General features: G+C 35.6%; 1 protein-coding gene across 3 annotated transcripts in view; it reads right to left on the minus strand.

Annotated features, from left to right (window-relative positions):
* RNGTT (RNA guanylyltransferase and 5'-phosphatase) overlaps positions 1 to 21,460 on the minus strand; it is a 399,154-nt gene that overhangs the window by 275,571 nt on the left and 102,123 nt on the right. For all 3 annotated transcript variants that reach the window (XM_069065120.1, XM_069065121.1, XM_069065122.1), the window contains one exon: positions 280 to 351. In XM_069065120.1, coding sequence (XP_068921221.1) covers positions 280 to 351 — 72 coding nt within the window. The remainder of the gene's footprint in view (positions 1 to 279; positions 352 to 21,460) is intronic.

Below are 21,460 nucleotides of genomic sequence, written 5' to 3' on the forward strand. Positions count from 1 at the left end.
CATGTAACCTTCAGCAAGTTACTTAACCCCAACTGCTTAAAAAAAAAAAAGTTATACATTGACTAGAACACAGGATTATTTGAAACTATTAGAGAAATATAATATGATAAAGGTGCTAATATCTCTAAGAAAAGCTTGAGATTTGTAAGTTTTAACCAATACAACTTTCTCAGCTCAATTATTTGCAATAAATATTTTGCAACTTGAACCATATTGATAATTTTAGAACATCTTAACTTTTAAAACAAAAACAGAATGTAAGTTCTTAGAGGTACTTACGTTAAATTTAATTATGTCGTATATCAAGTACCGAGGAACAACTTGTCCATTTACTTTGTCAACAATCATTTCCTTTAAAGAAAAAAAAAAGACTTGTTTATAAAAATAATTTCATGTCTATTCTTTAATGTATTAGAATGATGACAATTTCTCATCACATATCAAGTTCATTATACTTCTATTAGTCATTAACAAATGAAACAAAACATTTAAATTTCAAAAAACATTTTTGAGAAATTTAATTCTATCATTATTACTTTTTTCTTATAGATATTATTAGTTGGGCCTTAAATATATGAATAATAAGTTCAAATGGTTAAAGAACAGTCCTAATGAGATCAAAGCTTCAATACCTGTCTTGTCCAATTTTATATTATTCAGTTCCAAAGTCCTGGCTTAGTAGACATCAAAGGACATTGGATGATGGGGACCCTGATCAATCATTTTTTACCCCATTCAATAGCAGGTAAATTCCCAGCTCTGTCTGTCCTTACACTTGTGATTCAGTTCACATGCTCTAAACTAAAACCTTTATTTTTTCCTTATCCTAATTCTCCCTAAATTGTCATATTGTCCACACCTCCATAGCCCGTATCCCCTTCTGCCATCTTCCAGTACCATTTGGCCCTAGAACCTTCTAATCTACTGTTAACTTGTCTTTATCTTTGATATTTTCACTTCAAACTTTTTCCATCTCTCTCTGTTATCAAAACCTAGTTCTCTGCAGAAGACACTACACCACTGTCCACTTTCTTGAGTAATGGCTGAGCCTTCTCTCATGTTCTCATCTCAAACACACTAGGCAAAGAGGAAAATAAGGTATACTTCTTGCTCTAGACTACCACTTTTCCTTTATCACCATCACTTAGGACCGAGTTCTCCTCTGAAGTTCACACCAACCATATTCAAATTTTTGTTGCTATGTTCAAGGAGCTTCCTAGTTATTTCCTTTCTTTTCTCAAGGTGTTCATTATCTTACTCAATCTTCCCTCTCTATCCAAATCCCTGCTCTCAAACTTGTAATTTTAATATGCACATCTCATCCTGAATACACAGGCAGGCTAGTTCATTTTCACTCTATCTCAACTACACATAGGAAAGATCATATGCCTAATCCCATCATCAATGATAACTGTGATGCCTTAAGGATCCAAAAACCTGAAATTCCTTTCTCTCACCATTACCTAACTTTTCATCTCTTTTTAAGACTATTTTCTCATACAACTATTCTTTGCCCTCAGTGTAACCTGAATTCTTTCCAAGCCTCCCTATTGTTTCTACCCCCTGCCACTTTGTTCTTCTCTTCTAGTTTAATGAGAAATAAATACCTTTCCTAAGCTACTCAATACATTAAAACCTTTCTCCATTCTCTCCTTTTTTTCTAGATCCTAAGAAAGAAGTGGACCTTTTTCTTACCAAAACAAACCAATTTGTGTTTTGATCTCATCCCTTCCCATTTCTCTAGAAATCTGTTCCTTTGAAAAACGCTTTTCTCGTGTTAAATCCTCCTTATCACCTATATCAGTCCTACCTACAAACTTGCTCAAGTCTTGACCCTTTCAATGCCTCAAATTATTCTTTCTCCTTCTTTTCCACAACTCAACTCCCCAAAAGGATCTGTTTCATTTGTTGCCACCATTTTCTCGGCTCCAACTAACTTTTTATAAGGAGGTGACCCTTGTAAATATGACTTCTTACTATTACCACTCCACAAAAACTACTTTCTACAAGGTGACCAAAAATTTCTTACCTACTAAATCCAAAGACCTCTATTACAGTCTTCATTCAAAAAGGGGAGAAAGAAATACAGTCCAGTCAAGGAAGACTGTAAAATGGAGTGAAGATAAGAGATAAAGACAAAATGATATACATGAGGAATACTAAGAAGATACATTTTTAAGGACCATAGACTGTAGAAAAGGGAATAATGTACAATAAAGTTGGAAAGGTAGGTACAGCAGGTTGTGATGGATTTTAAATGCCAAACTGAAGGGCTTATATGTGATTGCAGAAGCACTGGGTAGCCAAAGAAATTTACTTAACAGGTAAACAGCACGCTCTGGACACGAGCAAATTAGTGTGGCAGCTATGTGAAGGATGGATTGGAGTTTTGAGACAGGAAAACACATCAGAATGCTACTGCAATAGTCAAGGGAAGAGGTGATCAGGGTGGGAACTAGAGTAGTGACTATGTTAATAGAAAGTACAGGATGTGAGAATGATTCAGCACCAACAGTTTTTATAGTGATTTCTAGGAGAATGTGAGATTTTCTCCTTGAGATTCTGGTGTCTAACAATCCCCACACATGTCCAGTTTCATTTTTGCTTTTAGCTAAGAAACATAATTTGAATAAAAATTCACTTCTTTCTTTACTAAGTAGATATACTGTTCATTGCTTTATATGTGCATCTTGACAGGTTTTTGGTGGATAGCATCTGAGGACACACTCAAACAGATCTTTGGCTCTGAAACAACAGTAACTGCTCCCAGAAACTTATACCTCTACTTTTTCTTTACCTTTACCATCTTCTATTTCAGATAATCAGTCTGTTTTCAGCTGAGTACCAAAGAGAATCTTCATTGCCCTAATTCCTGAATGCTTTATACTCAGGTTTGGGGCCACTGGGAGCCAGAGGTCCTTTTCCCATTGCTTGGGCCTCCTCCTAAGTTCATTTTCTTGAAAATTCAGGTCACTCATTATTACATAAGTCAGTTTCTAGAGTGACTGGGATGCTGCAGGGAGACATTCGTTGTTGTTGCTATTTAGTTATTTTCACTCATATCTGATTCTTTATGACCCCCATTTGGGGTTTTCTTGGCAAAGATATTGGAGTGGTTTGCCATTTCCTTCTCCAGCTCATTTTGCAAATGAGGAAACTGAGGCAAATAGGGTTAAGTGACTTGTTGAGGGTCATATAGCAAGTAAGTGTCTGAGGGCAGATTTGAACTCTCAAAGACGAGTCTTCCTGATTCCAGAACTGGCACAATATCCACTGAACCACCTACCTGCCTCACTGGGAGACATAACTCAGTTTTTAAGGCAATACAAACATCATTCAATACTAATAAGCTTCACGGCTCTTTAAAATCTTATTTTTATTGACGTGGTTCTATCTTTTAATCATCATACTCCCTAAGCAATGTTGACGAAAATGTTCAAAATTCCTATGTGAGATTTATGATAAACTCAAGTCTCACAATACTCTTTAAGGTTAGACACTAACAATGTTGTGAATATCGTATGCTAGACTTAACAGTTTGGTCTGGAAATCATATATACTTATGCCAAAGCACATACTGTTTTCCTTGATTTGTTTTTCTCATTTGATTACAGTTTTATAAGGATTAGTAAAACTGCTTAGTCAAGAAATGGAAAGAAAGATGGACAAGGGAGATAGGACATAGACAAGTGAGCTTCAAATAAACAGGCTCCAAGAAGCAAATAAAACTCAAAGAAACTATTGTGATAAAACAAGGCAAAAGGAAGTATTTACAAGAAAGCAAGACGTGAAAGAGGACAAATTACGTGCTGGGAAAGAAAATGTAGGGCTTGGAGCAGGAAGATCTGACTCAATACCACCTCTGATAAAGTAGGGCTAATGAAAGCACCTATATCAGTTGTTGTGAGGATTAAGTGAGTTTTAAAACATGTAAAGCTTTTTGCAAATTTTAAAGCACTTCATAAATAAACATTGAATGTAATTATTATTTTATAATTATTATCACCATCACCATTAGCCACAGTAAAGAATTCAAATCCACAGACAGAAAGAAGATAAAGAAAGGCAATTAGGTAAGAGGTAGTGACTGGTAGTCTTAAAGGAATTAAATCTATCAGGAATTAAAATTTGCATAATTGGGAAGAAATATATATTTCTGAGAAATGGGATTTATATGATCAAAATAACATCTGAGAATTCTATTTATTCAGCAAACTTTTAAGCAAAATTATTTTACTTGCTTATTGTGCTCCCTGAATCTTACCTTGATTATTCCAGACAGAAGCAAACTCTACCTCTTCTGAACTAGAACACAACCTAGTTGTGTTGCCCATTTCTTAAATATCTCACCTTCCTACCAAATTTAAAAAGTTCCTTGAAGAGGAATCATTCATTCATTTCTGCTATCCCCAAAGTGCCAAGAACAGTACCTTGCAAGTTAGTGGGAACTTAACAAATAGTTAACTGAATGAATGTTTAAATTAATAGTTAATGCGTATGCCTTTTCCCTATTTTCTATCTAATATTTCATTTGACTTTTACAATCTCATTTCCAACTTGGTCAACACAATATGTATTTTAAATTTTACTTTATCTCATAAGAATTTTCATCTCACAAAGAAGATAACACTTTTCTGCATCTTAACTTTCCCCAATTTGTTTTTCAGCATTTATTTCAGGAAGTCTATAAATTTTTCATCTTTATTCTTTTTCCTACCTATAAGGAAGGCTTCCCATTGAGGCAGACATGAATGAGGAAGCTATGTGACTCCAAATAACAGGAAATCTGATGCAGACAAATCTAATTAACCGATGATTTATTCCTCAATTTGCTTACTACTATAGAACTGTCTTTTTTTCTATTACTGCTCTGAAAGATATAGAAAGGGGTCTAAGACAACTTAGAAGTTCAGCAGGAAAGGTAGATTTCACTGGGGTGAGAACAGACCTAAAACCTGCACAGGCTGATCCTGGCAAGCCAGCATTTGGACTAGGAGGTGAATGAATCAGCTCCTGCAGCTTTCAGAGCTCTCAGCCCACACTAAGGGGATACAACTGATCAAAAGGAGATCACAGGAGACCCTTTGCTGGCACTATGCAGTTTTAGGTCAAGGTCCCAGTCCCAGGGCAAGGAGGAGCACTAGCTAAAAACTAGACCATATGACTACAGGGGTAGAGGGACCTTGGTTACAATTTAAGGATGGGAAAACGTGTTTGTGGTCACTCACAGACCAGAGCACAGGCCAGGAGAGCATATTTTATATCATACCAGCAAGGAAGCACCAAAACTTACACTGCCGTAGTGTAAGATAGCAGCACAAATAGCAGCACAAAAACTTGAAGGTTGGGACAGTGCCTCCTGAACCCTTGGAGGAGAGCCTAACTTTAACATAAAATTAAAAGTTAAGATACAGTCTGGGAAAATGAGCAAATAACAAAAAAAAGAGCCTGATCATAAAAATTTACTACAGTCACAGGGAATATCAAAATACAAACTCAGAGAAGACAAGAAAGTCAAAACATCTGCATCCAAAGTCTCAAAGAAAAATGTTAATTGGTCTCAGGCTCAAAAAAAAGTTTTAAAACTCTAATGAAAGAGGCTGAAGAAAAACTGGTAAGAAATGACAGTGATGCAAGAAAATTATGAAAAAAAGAGACAATAGCTTCGTAAAGGAGGCATAAAAAATACTAAAGAAAATAACACTTTTAAAAACAGAATAGGCCAAATGGTAAAAGAGGCACAAAAATCCAATGAAGAGAATAATTCCTTAAAAAGCATAATTAGCCAAATGGAATGAGAGCTACAAAATTCACAAGAAAAGAACTCCTTAAAAAATAATTAGCTAAGTAGAAAAGGAGGTCACTGAAGAAAATATTTCCTCAACAATTAGAAGAGGGCAACTGGAAGTTAATGACTCCATGAGACATCAAGAAATAATAAAACAAAAGTAAAAGAATGAAACAATAAAAGACAAAGTAAAATACCTCATTGGAAAAACAACTAACCTGGAAAATAGATCCAAGAGAGATAATTTAAGAATTACTGAACTACCTGAAAGTCATGATCAAAATCACTGATTTCAAGAAATTATTAGATTTCAAGAAATTATTAAGGGAAATTGCCCTGATATGCTAGAACCAGAGGGTAAAATAAAAACTGAAAGAACCTACCAGTCACCTCCTGAAAGAAATCCCCAAAAACTCCCAGAAATATTACAGCCAAATTCTAGGGCTACCAGGTCAAAGAGAAAATATTACAAGCAGCCAAAAAGAAACAATTCAAATACAGTGGAACCACACTCAGGCTAGCACAAGATTTAGCAGTTTCTATATTAAAGGATCAGTGGACTTGGAATATGATATTCCCGGGGGCAAAGGAGCTGAGATTATAACCAAGAATCATCTACCCAACAAAAGAGAATATAATCCACCACAGGGGAAAACAGACATTTAATAAAATAGAGAACTTTCAAGCATTCCTGATGAAAAGACCAGAGCTGAATAGAAAATCCAACTTTCTAATACAAAACTCAAGAGAAGCACAAAAAGGGATTCTCACTTCTGGGAGCCAAGATGACAGAGTAAGAAGCAAGTCACTCTCACTCTCCCTTATTTATCTCTAAAAACCCAGAAAATATTGCCCCAGGGAAAACCCGGGTACAGCTAAGCCAGCAAGCCAGTGGCAAGCCCCACCCCAGTAAACCAATCAGAGATTCTGAGCCCCAAAGTGGTACAGCAGGCAAACATCAACACCTGGACCCCCTGAGTGCCTTGGCACAGGCAGGGGAACTGGTAGACTCCAGCACTCAAACCTCTCAGTGCTTGAGTACAACTCCAAGAAGCACCATTCTAAGCAGGCAGGCTTCCTCCAGCAACCAAACCTTCCAGTGCTTCAGAGCAGCCCAGGGGAGCCTCAGTCATGCTCCACTGGCCTGACCCCCCCCCCTCGCCCCACAAGCTTCAGTGTTGCTGATCCCACCTCAGCATCAGTTAAGCTGCCAGACCCCTACAGCCTCCAGATGACAACACCTGAGGCCCCATTACACAAAGTCAGTGACCAGCTCCCTGACCCCCAGCACAAAAGCTTGGGTCAGAGCCACCTGTGGTCCAGCAGGACAACTCAACTTTAGAAGTGAGGAAATAGACAAACATAATAAGCAAAAAAGCAGAAATCAACAATAACCACAGATTCTTTCTATGGGGACAGGGAATATAAAAACACAAATTTAGAAGAGGATAACATTGTTGATATACCCACATCCAAAATATGAAAGAGGAATATGAACTGGCCTCAAGCCCAAAAAGCCCTCTTGGAAGAGATTAAGAAGGATTTTAAAAGACAAATAAGAGAGGTAGAAGAAAACTTAGGAAAAGAAATGAGAGATATGCAAGAGAGTCAATAGCTAGGAAAAGGAAGGACAAAAATTAACTATAGAAAACAAGTCTATGAAAAATACAATTGGCCAAAGGGGGAAAAAGGACACTAGAAAATAACTCTTTAAAAAGTAATATGAGCCAAATGGAAAAGGAGATACAAAAACTAATTGAAGAAAACAATTCACTGAAAATTAGAACTGGGCAAGTGGAAGCTAATGACTATGAAACATCAAGAATCAGTCCAAAAAAATCAAAAGAATAAAAAAATAGAAGAAAGCATAAACTACCTTAATGGAAAATAGAACTTAAGAATTATTGGTCTTGGGGCAGCTAGGTGGCACAGTCTATGAGTACCGGCCCTAGAGTCAGGAGGACCTGAGTTCAAATCTGGTCTCAGACACTTAACACAAAAACTAGCCGTGTGACCTTGGGCAAGTCACTTAACCCGAATTGCCCTCAAAAAAAAAAAAAAGATTTATTGGTCTACCTGAATACCATGATGGAAAAAAAGGGCCTGTACAGCATTTTTCAAGAAATCATCAAGGAAAACTGCCCTGAGGTTCTAGAACCAGAGAGTAAAAAAATAGCCATCAAAAGCATCCACCAATCACCTCCTAAAATAGATGCCAAATTGAAAACGCAAAGGAATATTGCAGCCAAATTCCAAAATTATCAGGTCAAAGAGAAAATACTGTAAGCAGCCAGAAAGAAACAATTCAAATATCGTGAAAACACAATCAGGATTACATAGGACTTTGCAGCTTCTACATTAAAAGATTAGAGGGCTTAGAATATGATATTCCATGAGGCAAAGGAGTGTAGATTAAAGCCAAAGATCAACTTCCCTAGCAAAATTGAGCATGATCTTTCAGGGGAGGAGATGGACATTCAATGAAATAGGGGACTTCCAAACCTTCCTGATGAAAAGACCAACACTCAACAGAAAATCTGATCTTCAAATATAAAACTCAAGAAAGGAATAAAAAGGTAAGCAGGAAATTAAAAAAAAAAACATGCTATTAATAAGGGCAAACCGTTTACATCTCTACAAGGGAAGATGAAACTTGTAACTCTTGAGAACTATATATTATAATGTTAGAAGGGGCAAGGGCAGGGGTATAAGTAGACTTTGATGTGATGATAAAAAAATCTAAGTGGTAAAAAGGATATACTGGAAGAATGGGAATGGAGGAGGCTGAAAAGGATAAATTATATCAGATGTAGGTACTTAATACACTAAAGGAAAAGAATGCAGGAAGATGAGCATTGTTTGAACCTTATTCTCATCATATTTGGCTCAAAGAGGGAAAAACATATTCAGTTACAGAAATCTAACTTACCCTATAGGAAATAGGAGCTAAAGGGGGAAAGAAAAGGAAGGGGGTGAATATAAGAAAAGGAAGAAGTAGAAGGGGAAGAAAAGGGAAGAGACTGATTAAAGGGAGGGTAGATTGAGGGGAGGTGGTGATCAAAAGTAAAACTAGTGAGGAAGGAAAGAGAGAAAGGGGAGAGAAAAGCATAAATGGGGGGGGTGAAAATAGGATGGAGAGAAAGACACAGATAGTAATCATAACCGTGAATTTATGGGATGAACTCTCCCATAAAACAGAAATGGATAGCAGAGTGGAATAAAAAACATAATCCTACAATACGTTGTTTATAAGAAACACATTTGAAACAAAGGGATACACACAGAGTAAAAGGCTGGAGTAGAATATATTACACTTCAGTTGAAGTAAAAACAAAAAAAGCAGGGGTAACAATCTTCATCTCGGACAAGGCAAAAGCAATAATCAAAAATTAAAAGGGATAAGGAAGGAAACTACATCATGCTAAAAAGGTACCACAGACAATGAAGTAATATCATTACTAAATATATATGCACCAAGTAGTATAGCATCCAAATCTTTGGAGAAGTTAAGGGAGTTACAGGAAGAAAACAGACAACAAAACTATACTAATGGGGGACCTCAACCTCTCTCTCCCTCTCAGAATTAGATAAATCTAACCACAAAATAAACAATAAAGAAGTTAAGGAGATGAATAGAATTTTAGAAAAATTAGATGTGGTAAACCTCTGGAGAAAACTGAATGGGGATAAGAAAGGAATATACTTTTTTCTTGGTAGTACAGGGCACCTACACAAAAACTGACCATGTATTAGGGCATAAAAACCTCACAATCCAATACAAAAGGTCAGAAATATTAAATGCATCCTTTTCAGATCATGATGAAATAAAAATTACATGTAATAAAGGGCCATGGAAAGATAAACTAAATATTCATTGGAAACTAAATAAATTTATCCTAAAGAATAAGAATAAACAACAGATGATAGAAACAATTCATAAATTCATCCAAGAGAATGACAATTAGGAGACAACATACCAAAACTTATAGGATGCTGTAAAAGCAGTTCTTAGGGGAAGTTTTATGTCTCTAAATGCTTACATAGATAAAATAGAGATAGAGGAGATCAATGAACTGGGCATGCAACTAAAAAAGCTAGAAAAAGAACAAAATAAAAATCCCCAATTAAATATCAAATTAGAAATTCTTGGAGCAGCTAGGTAGCTCAGTGAATAGAGCACCAGCCCTGGAGTCAGGAGGACCTGAGTTCAAATTCGATCTCAGACACTTAACACACAAGAAAACCAAACTAGCTGTGTGACCTTGGGCAAGTCACTTAACCCCAATTGCCCACCAATAAGCGAAAAAGAAAAAAGAAATTCTGAAAACCAAAGAAGAGATTAATAAACTTGAAATTACATAAACTATTGAACTAACAAATAAAACTAAGAGCTGATTTTATGAAAAAAAAAAACAATAAAACTGATAAACCTTTGGCTAATCTTATTTTTAAAAGAAAAAAACAAATCACCAAGTATCAAAAATGAAAAGGGTGAATTCACCACAAATGAAAAGGAAATTAAAACAATAATTAAGAACTATTTTGTACAACTGTATGCCAATGAATTTGACAATCTTAGTAAAATGGATGAATATTTTCAAAAATATAAATTGCCCAGAATGAAAGAGGAAATAAAATACTTAAATAACCCCATTTAAGAAAAAGAAATTAAACAAGTCATTAATGAACTCCCTAAGAAAAAAATCTCCAGGACCAGATGAATTTACAAGCGAATCCTATCAAACATTAAAGAACAATTAATTTCAATACTTTATAGACTTTATAATAAATTGGAGGAAATGTACCAAATTCTTTTTACGATACAAATACTGTACTGATACGTAAATCAGGAATAGCCAAAACAGAGGAAGAAAATTATAGATTGACCAATCTCCCTAACAAATATTGATGCAAAAATTGTAAATAAAATATTAGCAAAGAGATTACAGCAATTTATCTCGAGGATAATAAACTATGACCAGGTAGGATTTATACCAAGAATACAGGTCTGGTTCAATATTAAGAAAACTATCAGCATAATGGGCAATATCAACAACAAAACTAACTGAAATCATGATTATCTCAATAAATGCAGAAACAGCTTTAACAAAACACCTATTCCTATTAAAAACAGAGAGCAAAGGAATAAATGGAAGTCTTCTTTAAAATGATAAGTAGCATCTAAAACCATCAGCAAACATTATATGTAATGGGGATAAGCTAGAAGCATTTCCAGTAAGACTGGGGTGAAGCCAGGTTGTCCATTATCACCACAGTTATTCAATATTGTACTAGAAATGTTAGCTTTAGCAACACAAGGAGAAAATTAAACTGAAGGAATTAGAATAGACAAAGAAGAAACAAAGCTATCACTCTTTGCAGATGACATGTTGGTATATACTTAGAGAATCCTAAAGAATCAACTAAAAAAAGGATGTGAAATGCTAAACACATTTAGCAAAGGTTCAGGATATAAGCATTTTTACATATTACCAACAAAGCCCAACAGTAAGAGATAGAAAGAGAAATTTCATTTAAAGTTACTGTAGACATTATGAAATATTTGGGAGCCTACCTGCCAAAACAAACTCAGGAACTATATGGACACAATTACAAAAACACTTTTCACACACATAAAGTAAGATCGAAATAACTGTAAAAACCTCAGATGCTTGTGGGCAGACCGAGCTAATATAATAAAAATGACAAATCTACCTAAATTAATTTAATTATTCAGTGCCATACCAATCAAACCACCAAAGAATTATTTTATAAAGCTAGAAAAAAAACAATAACAAAATTCATCTGAAAGGGAATTAATGAAAAGAAATGCAAGGGAAAGTGGCCTAGTAATACCGGAACTTGAATTATATTATAAAGCAGCAATAAACAAAACTACTTGATACTGGCTAAGAAATACAGTGGCTGATCAGTGAAACAGGTTTGAGTATACATGACACAATAGTCAATGACTATAGTAATCTACTTTTTGATACACCCAAAGACTCCAGGTTCTGGGATAAGAACTCACTATTTTAAAAAACTGCTGAGAAAACTGGAAAATAGTATAGCAGAAACTAGGCATACAGCAACATCTTACACCGTGTACTAAGATAAAATAAAAATGGTACACAATTTAGATATAAAGGCTGATACTATAAGAAAACTAGGAGAGCAAGGAACAGTTTACCTGACAGATTTATGGAGAATGGAAGAATTTAGAACCAAACAAGAGATAGGGAACATTATGAAATATAAAATGGATAATTTTTATTACATTAAATTGAAAAGTTTTGACACAAAGCCATTGCAACCAAGATTAGAAGGGAAACAGAAAGCTGGGAAACAATTTTTACAACTAGAGTCTCTGAGAAAGGCCTCATTTCTAAAATATACAGAAAAATGAGTCAAATTTATAAGAATACAAGTTATTCCCCAATTGATAAATGGTCAAAGGATATGAAAAAGCAGTTTTCAGAGAAAGAAATGAAAGCTATCTATATCACATGGGAAAATGCTCCAAATCACTTGATTACTATTTCCTAAGCATTAACAAAATAGTTCTTTCAAGATGATGTGTTCTTATTCTGAATCTCATTAATTTTATGTTGTCATTCTACAATATATTCATCTTATCACACATCAGGCCCATGTTATCAGTATTTGTCTCCCTCTTCGTGATATTCCACAATCCCTAGAGTAGACACTAAATTAAAAACCCATATTGTAAAAAAAAAAAAAAATGGAGAGCAATTATGAAAAGAAATAAGCAAAACTATAAAAAATAACAATCACAATACCTGACATGTAGAAGTGTTTTAATGTCTACTAAACATTCCATCTGATTCATACAACCTCCCTAAAGACCTAAGTATATATAAAAGCATTATAATCACATTTTACAAATACAAAAAATGAGATAACAAAAAGAAGAAAGTATCTGGCTGAAGTCTGCACAGCTAGAAAGTGGCAGAGCTAAGATATGAATCAAATATACTTGAGGTTTCAAGTATTTCTTTCAGTATACTCAATACATGCAAACTGAACTCATAATCTTTCCCCAAAATTCATCTCCTCTTCCTAAATTCCTTATTACTCTTGAGATCACCCTGTCCCAGACTCCCAAGCTTGCAACCTAGACATCATCCTTGACTTCTCCTTCCCTCTCAAATAATGTCCAATCTGCTAAGTACTGTCATTTCCACTTTCATAACATCTCTGGCATATACCTCCTTCTCTCCTCTTTACACCTGACACTATCTTTGTGCAGTTCCTCAACATGTCACACCATACTAGTGTAATAACCAGCTGGTTGGTCTTCCTGCCTCAAGTCTCTCCCCACTCTAGTCCATTTTCCACTCAACTGTCAAATTAACCTTTCTAAATCTCAAGTCTGACATATGCTTCAATAGTCTGCCAAAGAGATCCTTGACAAAAGTATATCAATTTTTTAAAAAGTTAAAAATCCCTTGGGTAAAAGGTAAGGACTATTATAAACATATAAAATTTTCAATAAACCTGAACTTACTGTTCATGCCTAATGACCAATAAATTGACATACCATTGAATGAACTGAATCATATCAATATTTACATTTTCACTGTAAATGAAACCAGAAAATTAAACTCAAAGATGTCTCACAGGTTCCCCTCAGAGTGTCAAATGAAAGAACTGTTAAGGTCAGTTTTACCAAACATCCAAAGGTAACAAAAAACTGCATTTTATAGATCTCTCACATTGTAGTACTCAAGCATAAGCAAAAAGACAATCATTGAGATAACTACAACACATGGGCCAATATTCATTACATAGGTAAAGAAGGTAGATAAATTCTATGAAGACTTCTAAACTAGACGAAAACAGGCTAGTACTCTGTGATTTTTATGCAAAAGATAGAGAGAGGGGAGGGAGGACAGGGATAAATGCACTGGAAAATGTGGCTCACTATTAAAAAGTAAAAGAGAATAGAGGCTTGTAAACTACACAAAAGCCTCATACCTAGATATCATGAATGATTTTATCAGGAAGAAAGCACTAGATATAATGAGTAGCAAATAACATCACAAAAATTAAATTGGATGGTTACCAACATCAGAGACATTTACAAGTAAAATGTCTGAATATTAACTTGTTGAAGCAAAGATAAAAATCAACTCCAAAATTGAAGAATAAAAATGAAAAGACATTTTGGGGTTCTAGCTGTGACCTGACCTAGTGAAACAAATGTATGTTAGAAAATAAAGGAAAAAATAAACACTTCTTGACTTACCACTATTTTCTATGAGAATTTAACTAATGTAATGTAAAAGAACAAAGAAGCAGGGGTGGCCAGGTGGCACAGTGAATAAGAGTGCCGGCCCCAGAGTCGGAAGACCGGGGTTCGGTTCCGGGCTCAGATACTTAACACCCACACAAAATAACTGGCCGTGTAACCTTGAGCAAGTTATTTAACTCCAATTGCTTAGGGGCAGGCCAGGTGGTGCAGTGAGTAAAAGCACCAGCCCAGGCATCGGGAAACCTGGGATCAGTTCTGGCGTCAGATACTCGGCACACACACAAAAATAACTGGTCGTGTAACCTTGAGCAAGTTATTTAACCCAAATTGCTTAAAAAAAAAGAGAGAGAGAAGCTTCCTTAGTAAGCAAACCCTTTAGTTTCTTAGCAAAAGAAATAATAGATGACAGCAAAATTTGTTTACAATATAAACTCATTAGTAAAACCTTAAGGAGGTAGCCAGAGAAATACAAGCAACACAAGCTCATGAAACAGCAAGAAGTAAAGAAAAAAATTAGTTTGCAAAAGTTATGCTGTAAATGATCCAATTAAACTAGATTCTCAAGACAATGTGCTAAGGCTAAAACTATGAGAAAAATAACAAAGAGAAGAAAAATAGAAAAGATCTATCTCTGAAAATCACACCTTAAAAATATGTTTAATTACTAAATTTATACAACAAATCTCTTCTCATCAATTACAATGGAACAACCACATTTGGTTATCACAGTCCCCAACATGTTATATGAGGAAATAGTGCCCATATAGCACACTGGTGTGCAAATGTGGTAGCTCCACAAAGACAAGAAGAGCAGTTTGGAAAAAATCAAATAAACAAAAATGGCTTGTGAACTTGTAGAAGGTGGGATTTTAGCCAGGACTTGAATCATCCATAAACACTCCAGTAAGGTTCTAAAACTGGATCAGAGGGAATAATTATCAAGAAATTCTAAAAGAAACAACTATAAATTACACTTTCCTATCAAAAACTATACAAAAAGACTGTCAGAATCCTGCAAAGCTCTGAATAGAGACAGATCAGGTATAATGAGAACAGTGATACCCTAAGCTCTCAAGCCCATTCCACCTCATGAAAATTAGGTTGTTTGGGGTATTTTCCCCCATAAAAGGCATTTAATAAACTGTCCTTGAGATTTTATCAGAGAAAAATGAAACTGAAGGAATAAGCCTAATAGGTAAAGAGGATTTTTTACAAAGGTTATACTGATTTACTTAGAGAACCCTAGACAGTAAACTAAGAAATTGAAATAATTAACAAAGTCAGCAAAGGCACAGGAAATAAAAAATCGCAATACAAATCATGAGCATTTCTGTTCAGTACCAACAACATCCTTCATTTCAGATAACTACAAAAGGTATATAAAAAATTTGGGAGTCAACTTGCCAAGACACACACAAAAACTATATGAACATGACTTCAAAATACTCTTTATATAAATATAGGTCTAAATAATTGAAGAATTATTAACTGCTGATAGGCTGAGTAATGGTAAAAATAACAATATTACATAAATTAATTGATTTATTCAATGGGATACCAATCAAACTACAAAATGAAAACTTTATAGAGATAGAAAAAAATAATAAAATTTTTCTGGAGAAACAAAAGATCAAGAATCTCAAGAGAAATGGGAGGAAGGGGAGCCAGTGAGAAAGGGAGGCGCCTCGATCTCCACCTATACTGGAAAGCAGTAATCATCAAAAACAATTTGGTACTGGTTAAGACAAGGGTAACAAACCTGGGGCCTTGAGGCCACATGTCACCTTTTAGGTCCTTGAGTACAGCTTTTTGACTGAGTCTAAATTTTACAAAACACATCCTTTTATTAAGAGGATTTGTTCTATGAAGTAAGAATTCAGTCAAAAGGCTGCACTTGAAGACCTAGAAAACAGGTTCCCCAGCCCTAACTTGAGAAATAGTAAGGCTGATGAGTGGAAAAGATTAGGTATACAACATAGAGAAAAGAAGCACAGTAGCCTAGTTCTTGATAAATCCAAGCACCCCAGCTACTGGAATAAGAACTCACTATTCAATAAAAACTGCTGGGAAAGACTAGAGAGGAATCTGGCAGAAATCAGGTATGTATTTGTGTATGTATTTATGTATGTATGTGTTCCTCATCTGAGTCCATCAGTTTTCTGTCTGGAGGTTGGTAGCAGGTTTCAAAATACGTCCCCTGAAACTAACTGGGAAAATGGGAGGGAGGGAGCATTTGATGTTGTTTGACTGTGTTTGTAAGGGATTCTATTTTTCTTTCTTTATCAATGGGAGGAGGGGAAAGTGAGGTATAAGGGAAAGAAAGATTTCTTTCTTGATTAAAAAATAAAATTTTATTAAAAAAAAGAAATTTGATTAGTTTGGGGGACTATTCGTTAGTTTAGGCTTGAAAAAAATTAAATGATTGGAGAAATATTAATTGCTTATAGATTGCCCATTAAAATAATAACAAGATTACCTAAATTAATTTCCTTATTCAGTGACACACCATTTAAACTACAAAAGGATTTCTTTGCAGAGCTGGGAAAAAATAATAACAAAATCCATCTGGATGAATGATAAGTAAAAGACTCTCAAAGGAAATAATGAAAAAAATGTGGGAAGGGGTCTACCAGGACCAGATCTCAAAACATACTATACAGCAGTAATCAACTGATCATTCAGTAGAAAAGCTTAGGTATACAACAGAAAAGTAAATGAACATTATCAACCCAACGACCCCTACAATTTAGGAAAAGGATTTGCTATTTAACAAAAAACTGCTGGGAAAGCTAGAAAGCTAACACAAAAAATTAAGTATAGACTAATATCTGATATCATGCCAAAATAAGTCCCAAATGGATACTAGACATAGGAATAAAATTCCAAAACCACAAAGGTGACAGTTGTTTAGTAGTTTCAGACATGTCCAACTCTTCATGATCCCATTTAGGGTATTCTTGGCAAAGACACTGGAGTAGTTTTCGATTTCCTTCTCCAGCTCATTTTACAGGTGAGAAAACTAAGGAAAACAGGATTAAGTGAATTGCCCAGGGTCACACAACTATTAAGTGTCTGAGGCCACAGCTGAACTCCAGTTTTCCTGACTCCATGCCAGCACTCTATCCACCACACCACCTAGCTGCCCTAACCATGAAGTTAATAAGTACTAGAGCTAGAATTGGAACCCAGGCCTTCTGACTCCAAATGCAGAGTGTTCTTTCCACTATTAAAAAACTAGTTTACTGATACCAAGTTAAAAAAATTAAGAATCATTCATTTCACAAAAACTAAAATACAAATGGGTTACATTATCAAGCCTGGAGGCATGGCAATAAAACAAAATAATGAAAATAAACAATATGCACTATATATTATAAGACATAACTATATTATAAACACACACACACACACACACACACACACTAGCATCCAATATTCCCCAAGATTCCAACTTTCCAGGTTATCTATTAAATGTTTACTCTGAATATCTTGAGCTTAAACTAAATTAAACTTCATCAAAGGACTTCAAATGAATTTGTGCCACGTTGCAAATCTTCCATTTTCTACATCTTCAGGGGTTAAGGAAACATGATTTGGCAGAGTATAAGAATATAATAAAAGCTTCTAGGCCAAGAGCTGACAGCCAGACAATTAGGTAATTTAAGTTATTCTTGGATTTGAAATGTTACAAAAACAATCTGCAAATGAAAACAAATCATAGAAAGGAATTAGAGGACAAATGGAAGAATACAGAATACTACTTTATCTAAAAGGGTGAGAAATAGATACAGAAATTATATTTCTGATCCAAGGAAATGGACAGACATAAATCACAACATTATTCAGAATCTTCAAGTTTCCTTCAAAATCACTCCTTCTTTCTCTAATCTTTCATCTCTATCTATTGGTTCCTACATCCAAATTTTCTCACTAAACAGATCCAAACCTGTTAAGCCATTGTTCTATAATTCTCTCCTCCCTAGGGGGGAAAAAAAAACAAACTTAGACCCTGCCTCCACTTCCTCTCCTTTCACTCATTTCTCAACCTTCGTGATGTGGTTATCAAATTTATTACTCAATATCCTTGAACTCTCTTAAGCACTCTGACATAACTGACTAGCCTTTCCTTCTGGTATATGTCTTCTCTGAGTTTTCATAACTCCAGTCTCCTTCCTCATGTTTAACTTTCAAAGTCCCTTGTTCCCTCAAAATTCAGCTCAAAGTCACCTTTTATATGAAAGATTCTTCCCAGCTGCTAATCAGTCAGTCAACAATCAATTGCTAAGTGTTTTGTATATGACAGGAACCATGCTAAATACTGGGTATACAAAGTAAGACAAAACAGTTTCTTCCCTCAAGGCGGTCACATTCTAAAATGGAAGGCAACATGAAAAAACCTATATACAAACAAGATACATACAGAATAAACTGGAGGTAATCTCACAGGGAATACACTAGCATTAAGAGGAACTAGGAAAGACTTCTGGAAGAAGGAAGAATTTCAGCTGGGATTTGAAGAAACTATGAAGAATTCTCTTTGAAGGCAGGAGGAGGAGAGAATTCCAAGTATAGAGGAAAGCCAGTGAAACTACAGCGAGTCAGAGATGGAGTGTACTATCTTAGGAAGAGCAAGGAAGCCAGTGCCACTGAACTGTAGAGTGAATGGAAGGGAGTAAATTATAAAAAGACTGGAAAGGTAGGAAGGGGTCAGGATATGAAGGGCTTTAAAAGTTAAATTGAATAAGAAATCACTGGAGTTTAATGAATAGGGGAAAGACAAGGTTAGGTCTCCAATTTACAAAGAACTTTTTGAAAGCTGAACTGAGGATGAAGTGGAGTTGGGAGATATCTGAGTCAGTGAGAACAACCAAGCTATTGAAATAGTTCAGAAATTAGGTGATGAAGGGTAGACCAGAGTGGTGGCAATGTCAGAGGAGAGAAGAGCAAATATATGAGAGATATTGCAAAGGTAAAATTGACAGCACTTGGCAACAAATAGGTTAATATGAGGATAAGAGTGAGAGGAGTCAAAGAAAATAGTGCCTTTCTGAGCCTAAGCGCCTAGGGAAATGATGTTATTCTCAAAAGTAACAGGAAAATTTAATATTAAGAAAAAATTGAGGGAAAAGACAATTTTTATAGTGGACATGTTGTGTAAGATGTCTACACAACATCTAATTTGATATGTCCAAGAGGCAGATGTACAAGAAGAGAAGTGAAACTAGGTATAAGGGGAAAAGTTAGGGCTAGATAAACATATCTAGGAATCATATGCATAGTGATGGTAGTTGAAATGAATCCACAGTTGCTAATGAAACCATAAAGTGAAAAGGAGAGATAGAAAAGAAAAGAGAACCAGAGTCAAAGCCTTTAGGAAACAGCTGTGATTTTCCAGATATACTATCAATTAAGATCCAATAGTGATAGGGTAGAAAAGAATCAGGAGAGTAGTGTCACAAAATCCTAGAGAGAAGAGAGTATCAAGGAGAACAGAGTGATCAGCAGTGTTAAAAGAGAGATCAAGAAGAATGAAGACTGAGAAAGGGCCTTTAGAATTGGCAATTGGGAGGTCATCGGTACCCTTGGAAAAAAAAAATTTTTAGTTGAATGATGAAGTCAGAAGTTAGAATGCAAAGTATTAAGAAGAGAGTAATGGAAAATAAGTGGAAGCATAGGAACAAAGGAAAGGAAGAGAAAAAGGAAAAGAGAGATAACAGAGGGGGTGGACAGATTCAAGGGATAGGAAAGATATAGGTATGTTTGTAAGCAGGAGGGATTCAGTCAATAGACAGGGAGAGATTAATGAGAGAGTGGGAATAACAGAATGGTCAATCTGCTAGAAAAGACAGGATGAAAGGGGATCACAATGTACATATAGAAGGTTGCACGCTAGTACCTTTCCTGAAAAAATTGCCTATTTATATTGTACAAGTATGTGTACATACACATGTTGTGCTCTCACAACTGAACAAGCTCCTTTAGGCAAGAACTGCTTCATTTTTGTGTTTGTATCCCTACCAACTAGCATAGTGTTCAGCACACAGTAAATCCTTAATAAATACTTATTTACTGACTAATTCCCTCACTCTCAGTTTATCCATAATTGAGGAATAAAGAAATGTTATCATTGTCTGCAGAAACTCATCTTCTTATAAGATCTAAGGTCACAACAATACTAAAACAAATCTCCTTGGCCCCTCGTCCCTACAGGCCTCCCTCCTGACTGGGGAGGCGGGGGGGAGAGGGCTGTGGCAGGGAGAAGAGGGTGGAAGGGAAGAGGAGAAAAGGGGGGCATGGATACTTTTTCTCAATCTTCCATTGAAGGATGGGGCTGAGGGCAGTCATCTCATTATTTCCCACCTGGCTGTTCTCCTGATCTTTATCCCTGTCTCCAGAAACTTATCTTTCTACAACATCATATTAATCTAAAATTTATACCTCCTACGTATTCTTTGCCCCTGGAGCCCCTCCTTCCCTTCTGATTGGAAAGACTGAACATATGGAGAGCTCCTCTTAGATCCTTTGTTAAAGGAGAAAGCCCAGGTCATGTCGGACTTAACCACGCCCCCACCCTAGGCATCCTACTTCCCCCTCCTGTACACTTTTAGGGTGTTTTTTTTGGGGGGGGCCTTTTCCAATTAGACTGTGAGCTCCTTACAGACAGTCTTCTGCCTTTCTTTGTATCCCCAGGGCTTTAGTCCAAATCTAAAGATGATTCAAGAATATATTTTTTATTTATGGAATTTCTATAGGACTATTTACCCATCTGAGTCCCAATCTATTCTTTCCTGTTATCACATCTGTTAATAAGCCCTGGCTAACATAAGGCAGCAAAAATAAAAAATGTAAAAATGGACCTTGGATTCACTTACTGGGAAAAAAAATATTCACTCATAGTCAACAATATGTAAGTTAGCTGCATTATTCTCAAAAGGACAACTGAGTCCTCAGCTAAAGCCATCCAACCAGCACCAAGCTAAGCTGGGAACAAGGGAGTTCTATGGCAAATTTTCACAGCTGTATCAAACCACACAGAAAAAAATCACTGAAGCCATAGAAAGTTAGAGAATTGAGAAATAAAAGAAGAAAAAGGTCAAAGAACAAGATAGGAAGAGTGACTGAGAGAAAATCTGATGTTTCCACTTATAAGGCTAGGTCCTATGATCCTGTTAGTATAGGGAAGAGAAGGAACTTTCTCTACCAATGCAGGCTCATCATCTTCTCCAAAACTTATGTTCTTAAGAAAATTATCTAGAGCACTGGTATCAAACTCATAAAAAGAGAGCACCACTCCCCTCCATTCAATTGTTTTCCCTCACCCAACAAATTGACTTTAAAGACCACATATTCATACTATCTATGTTTTATTGTATTCTTACTCATTTTGTTAAATATTT

Source organism: Petaurus breviceps, unplaced genomic scaffold (assembly GCF_028583685.1).
Source record: "Petaurus breviceps papuanus isolate PSGF00001 unplaced genomic scaffold, PetGlider_PUasm1.0 90667, whole genome shotgun sequence".
NCBI classification, from domain to species: domain Eukaryota; kingdom Metazoa; phylum Chordata; class Mammalia; order Diprotodontia; family Petauridae; genus Petaurus; species Petaurus breviceps.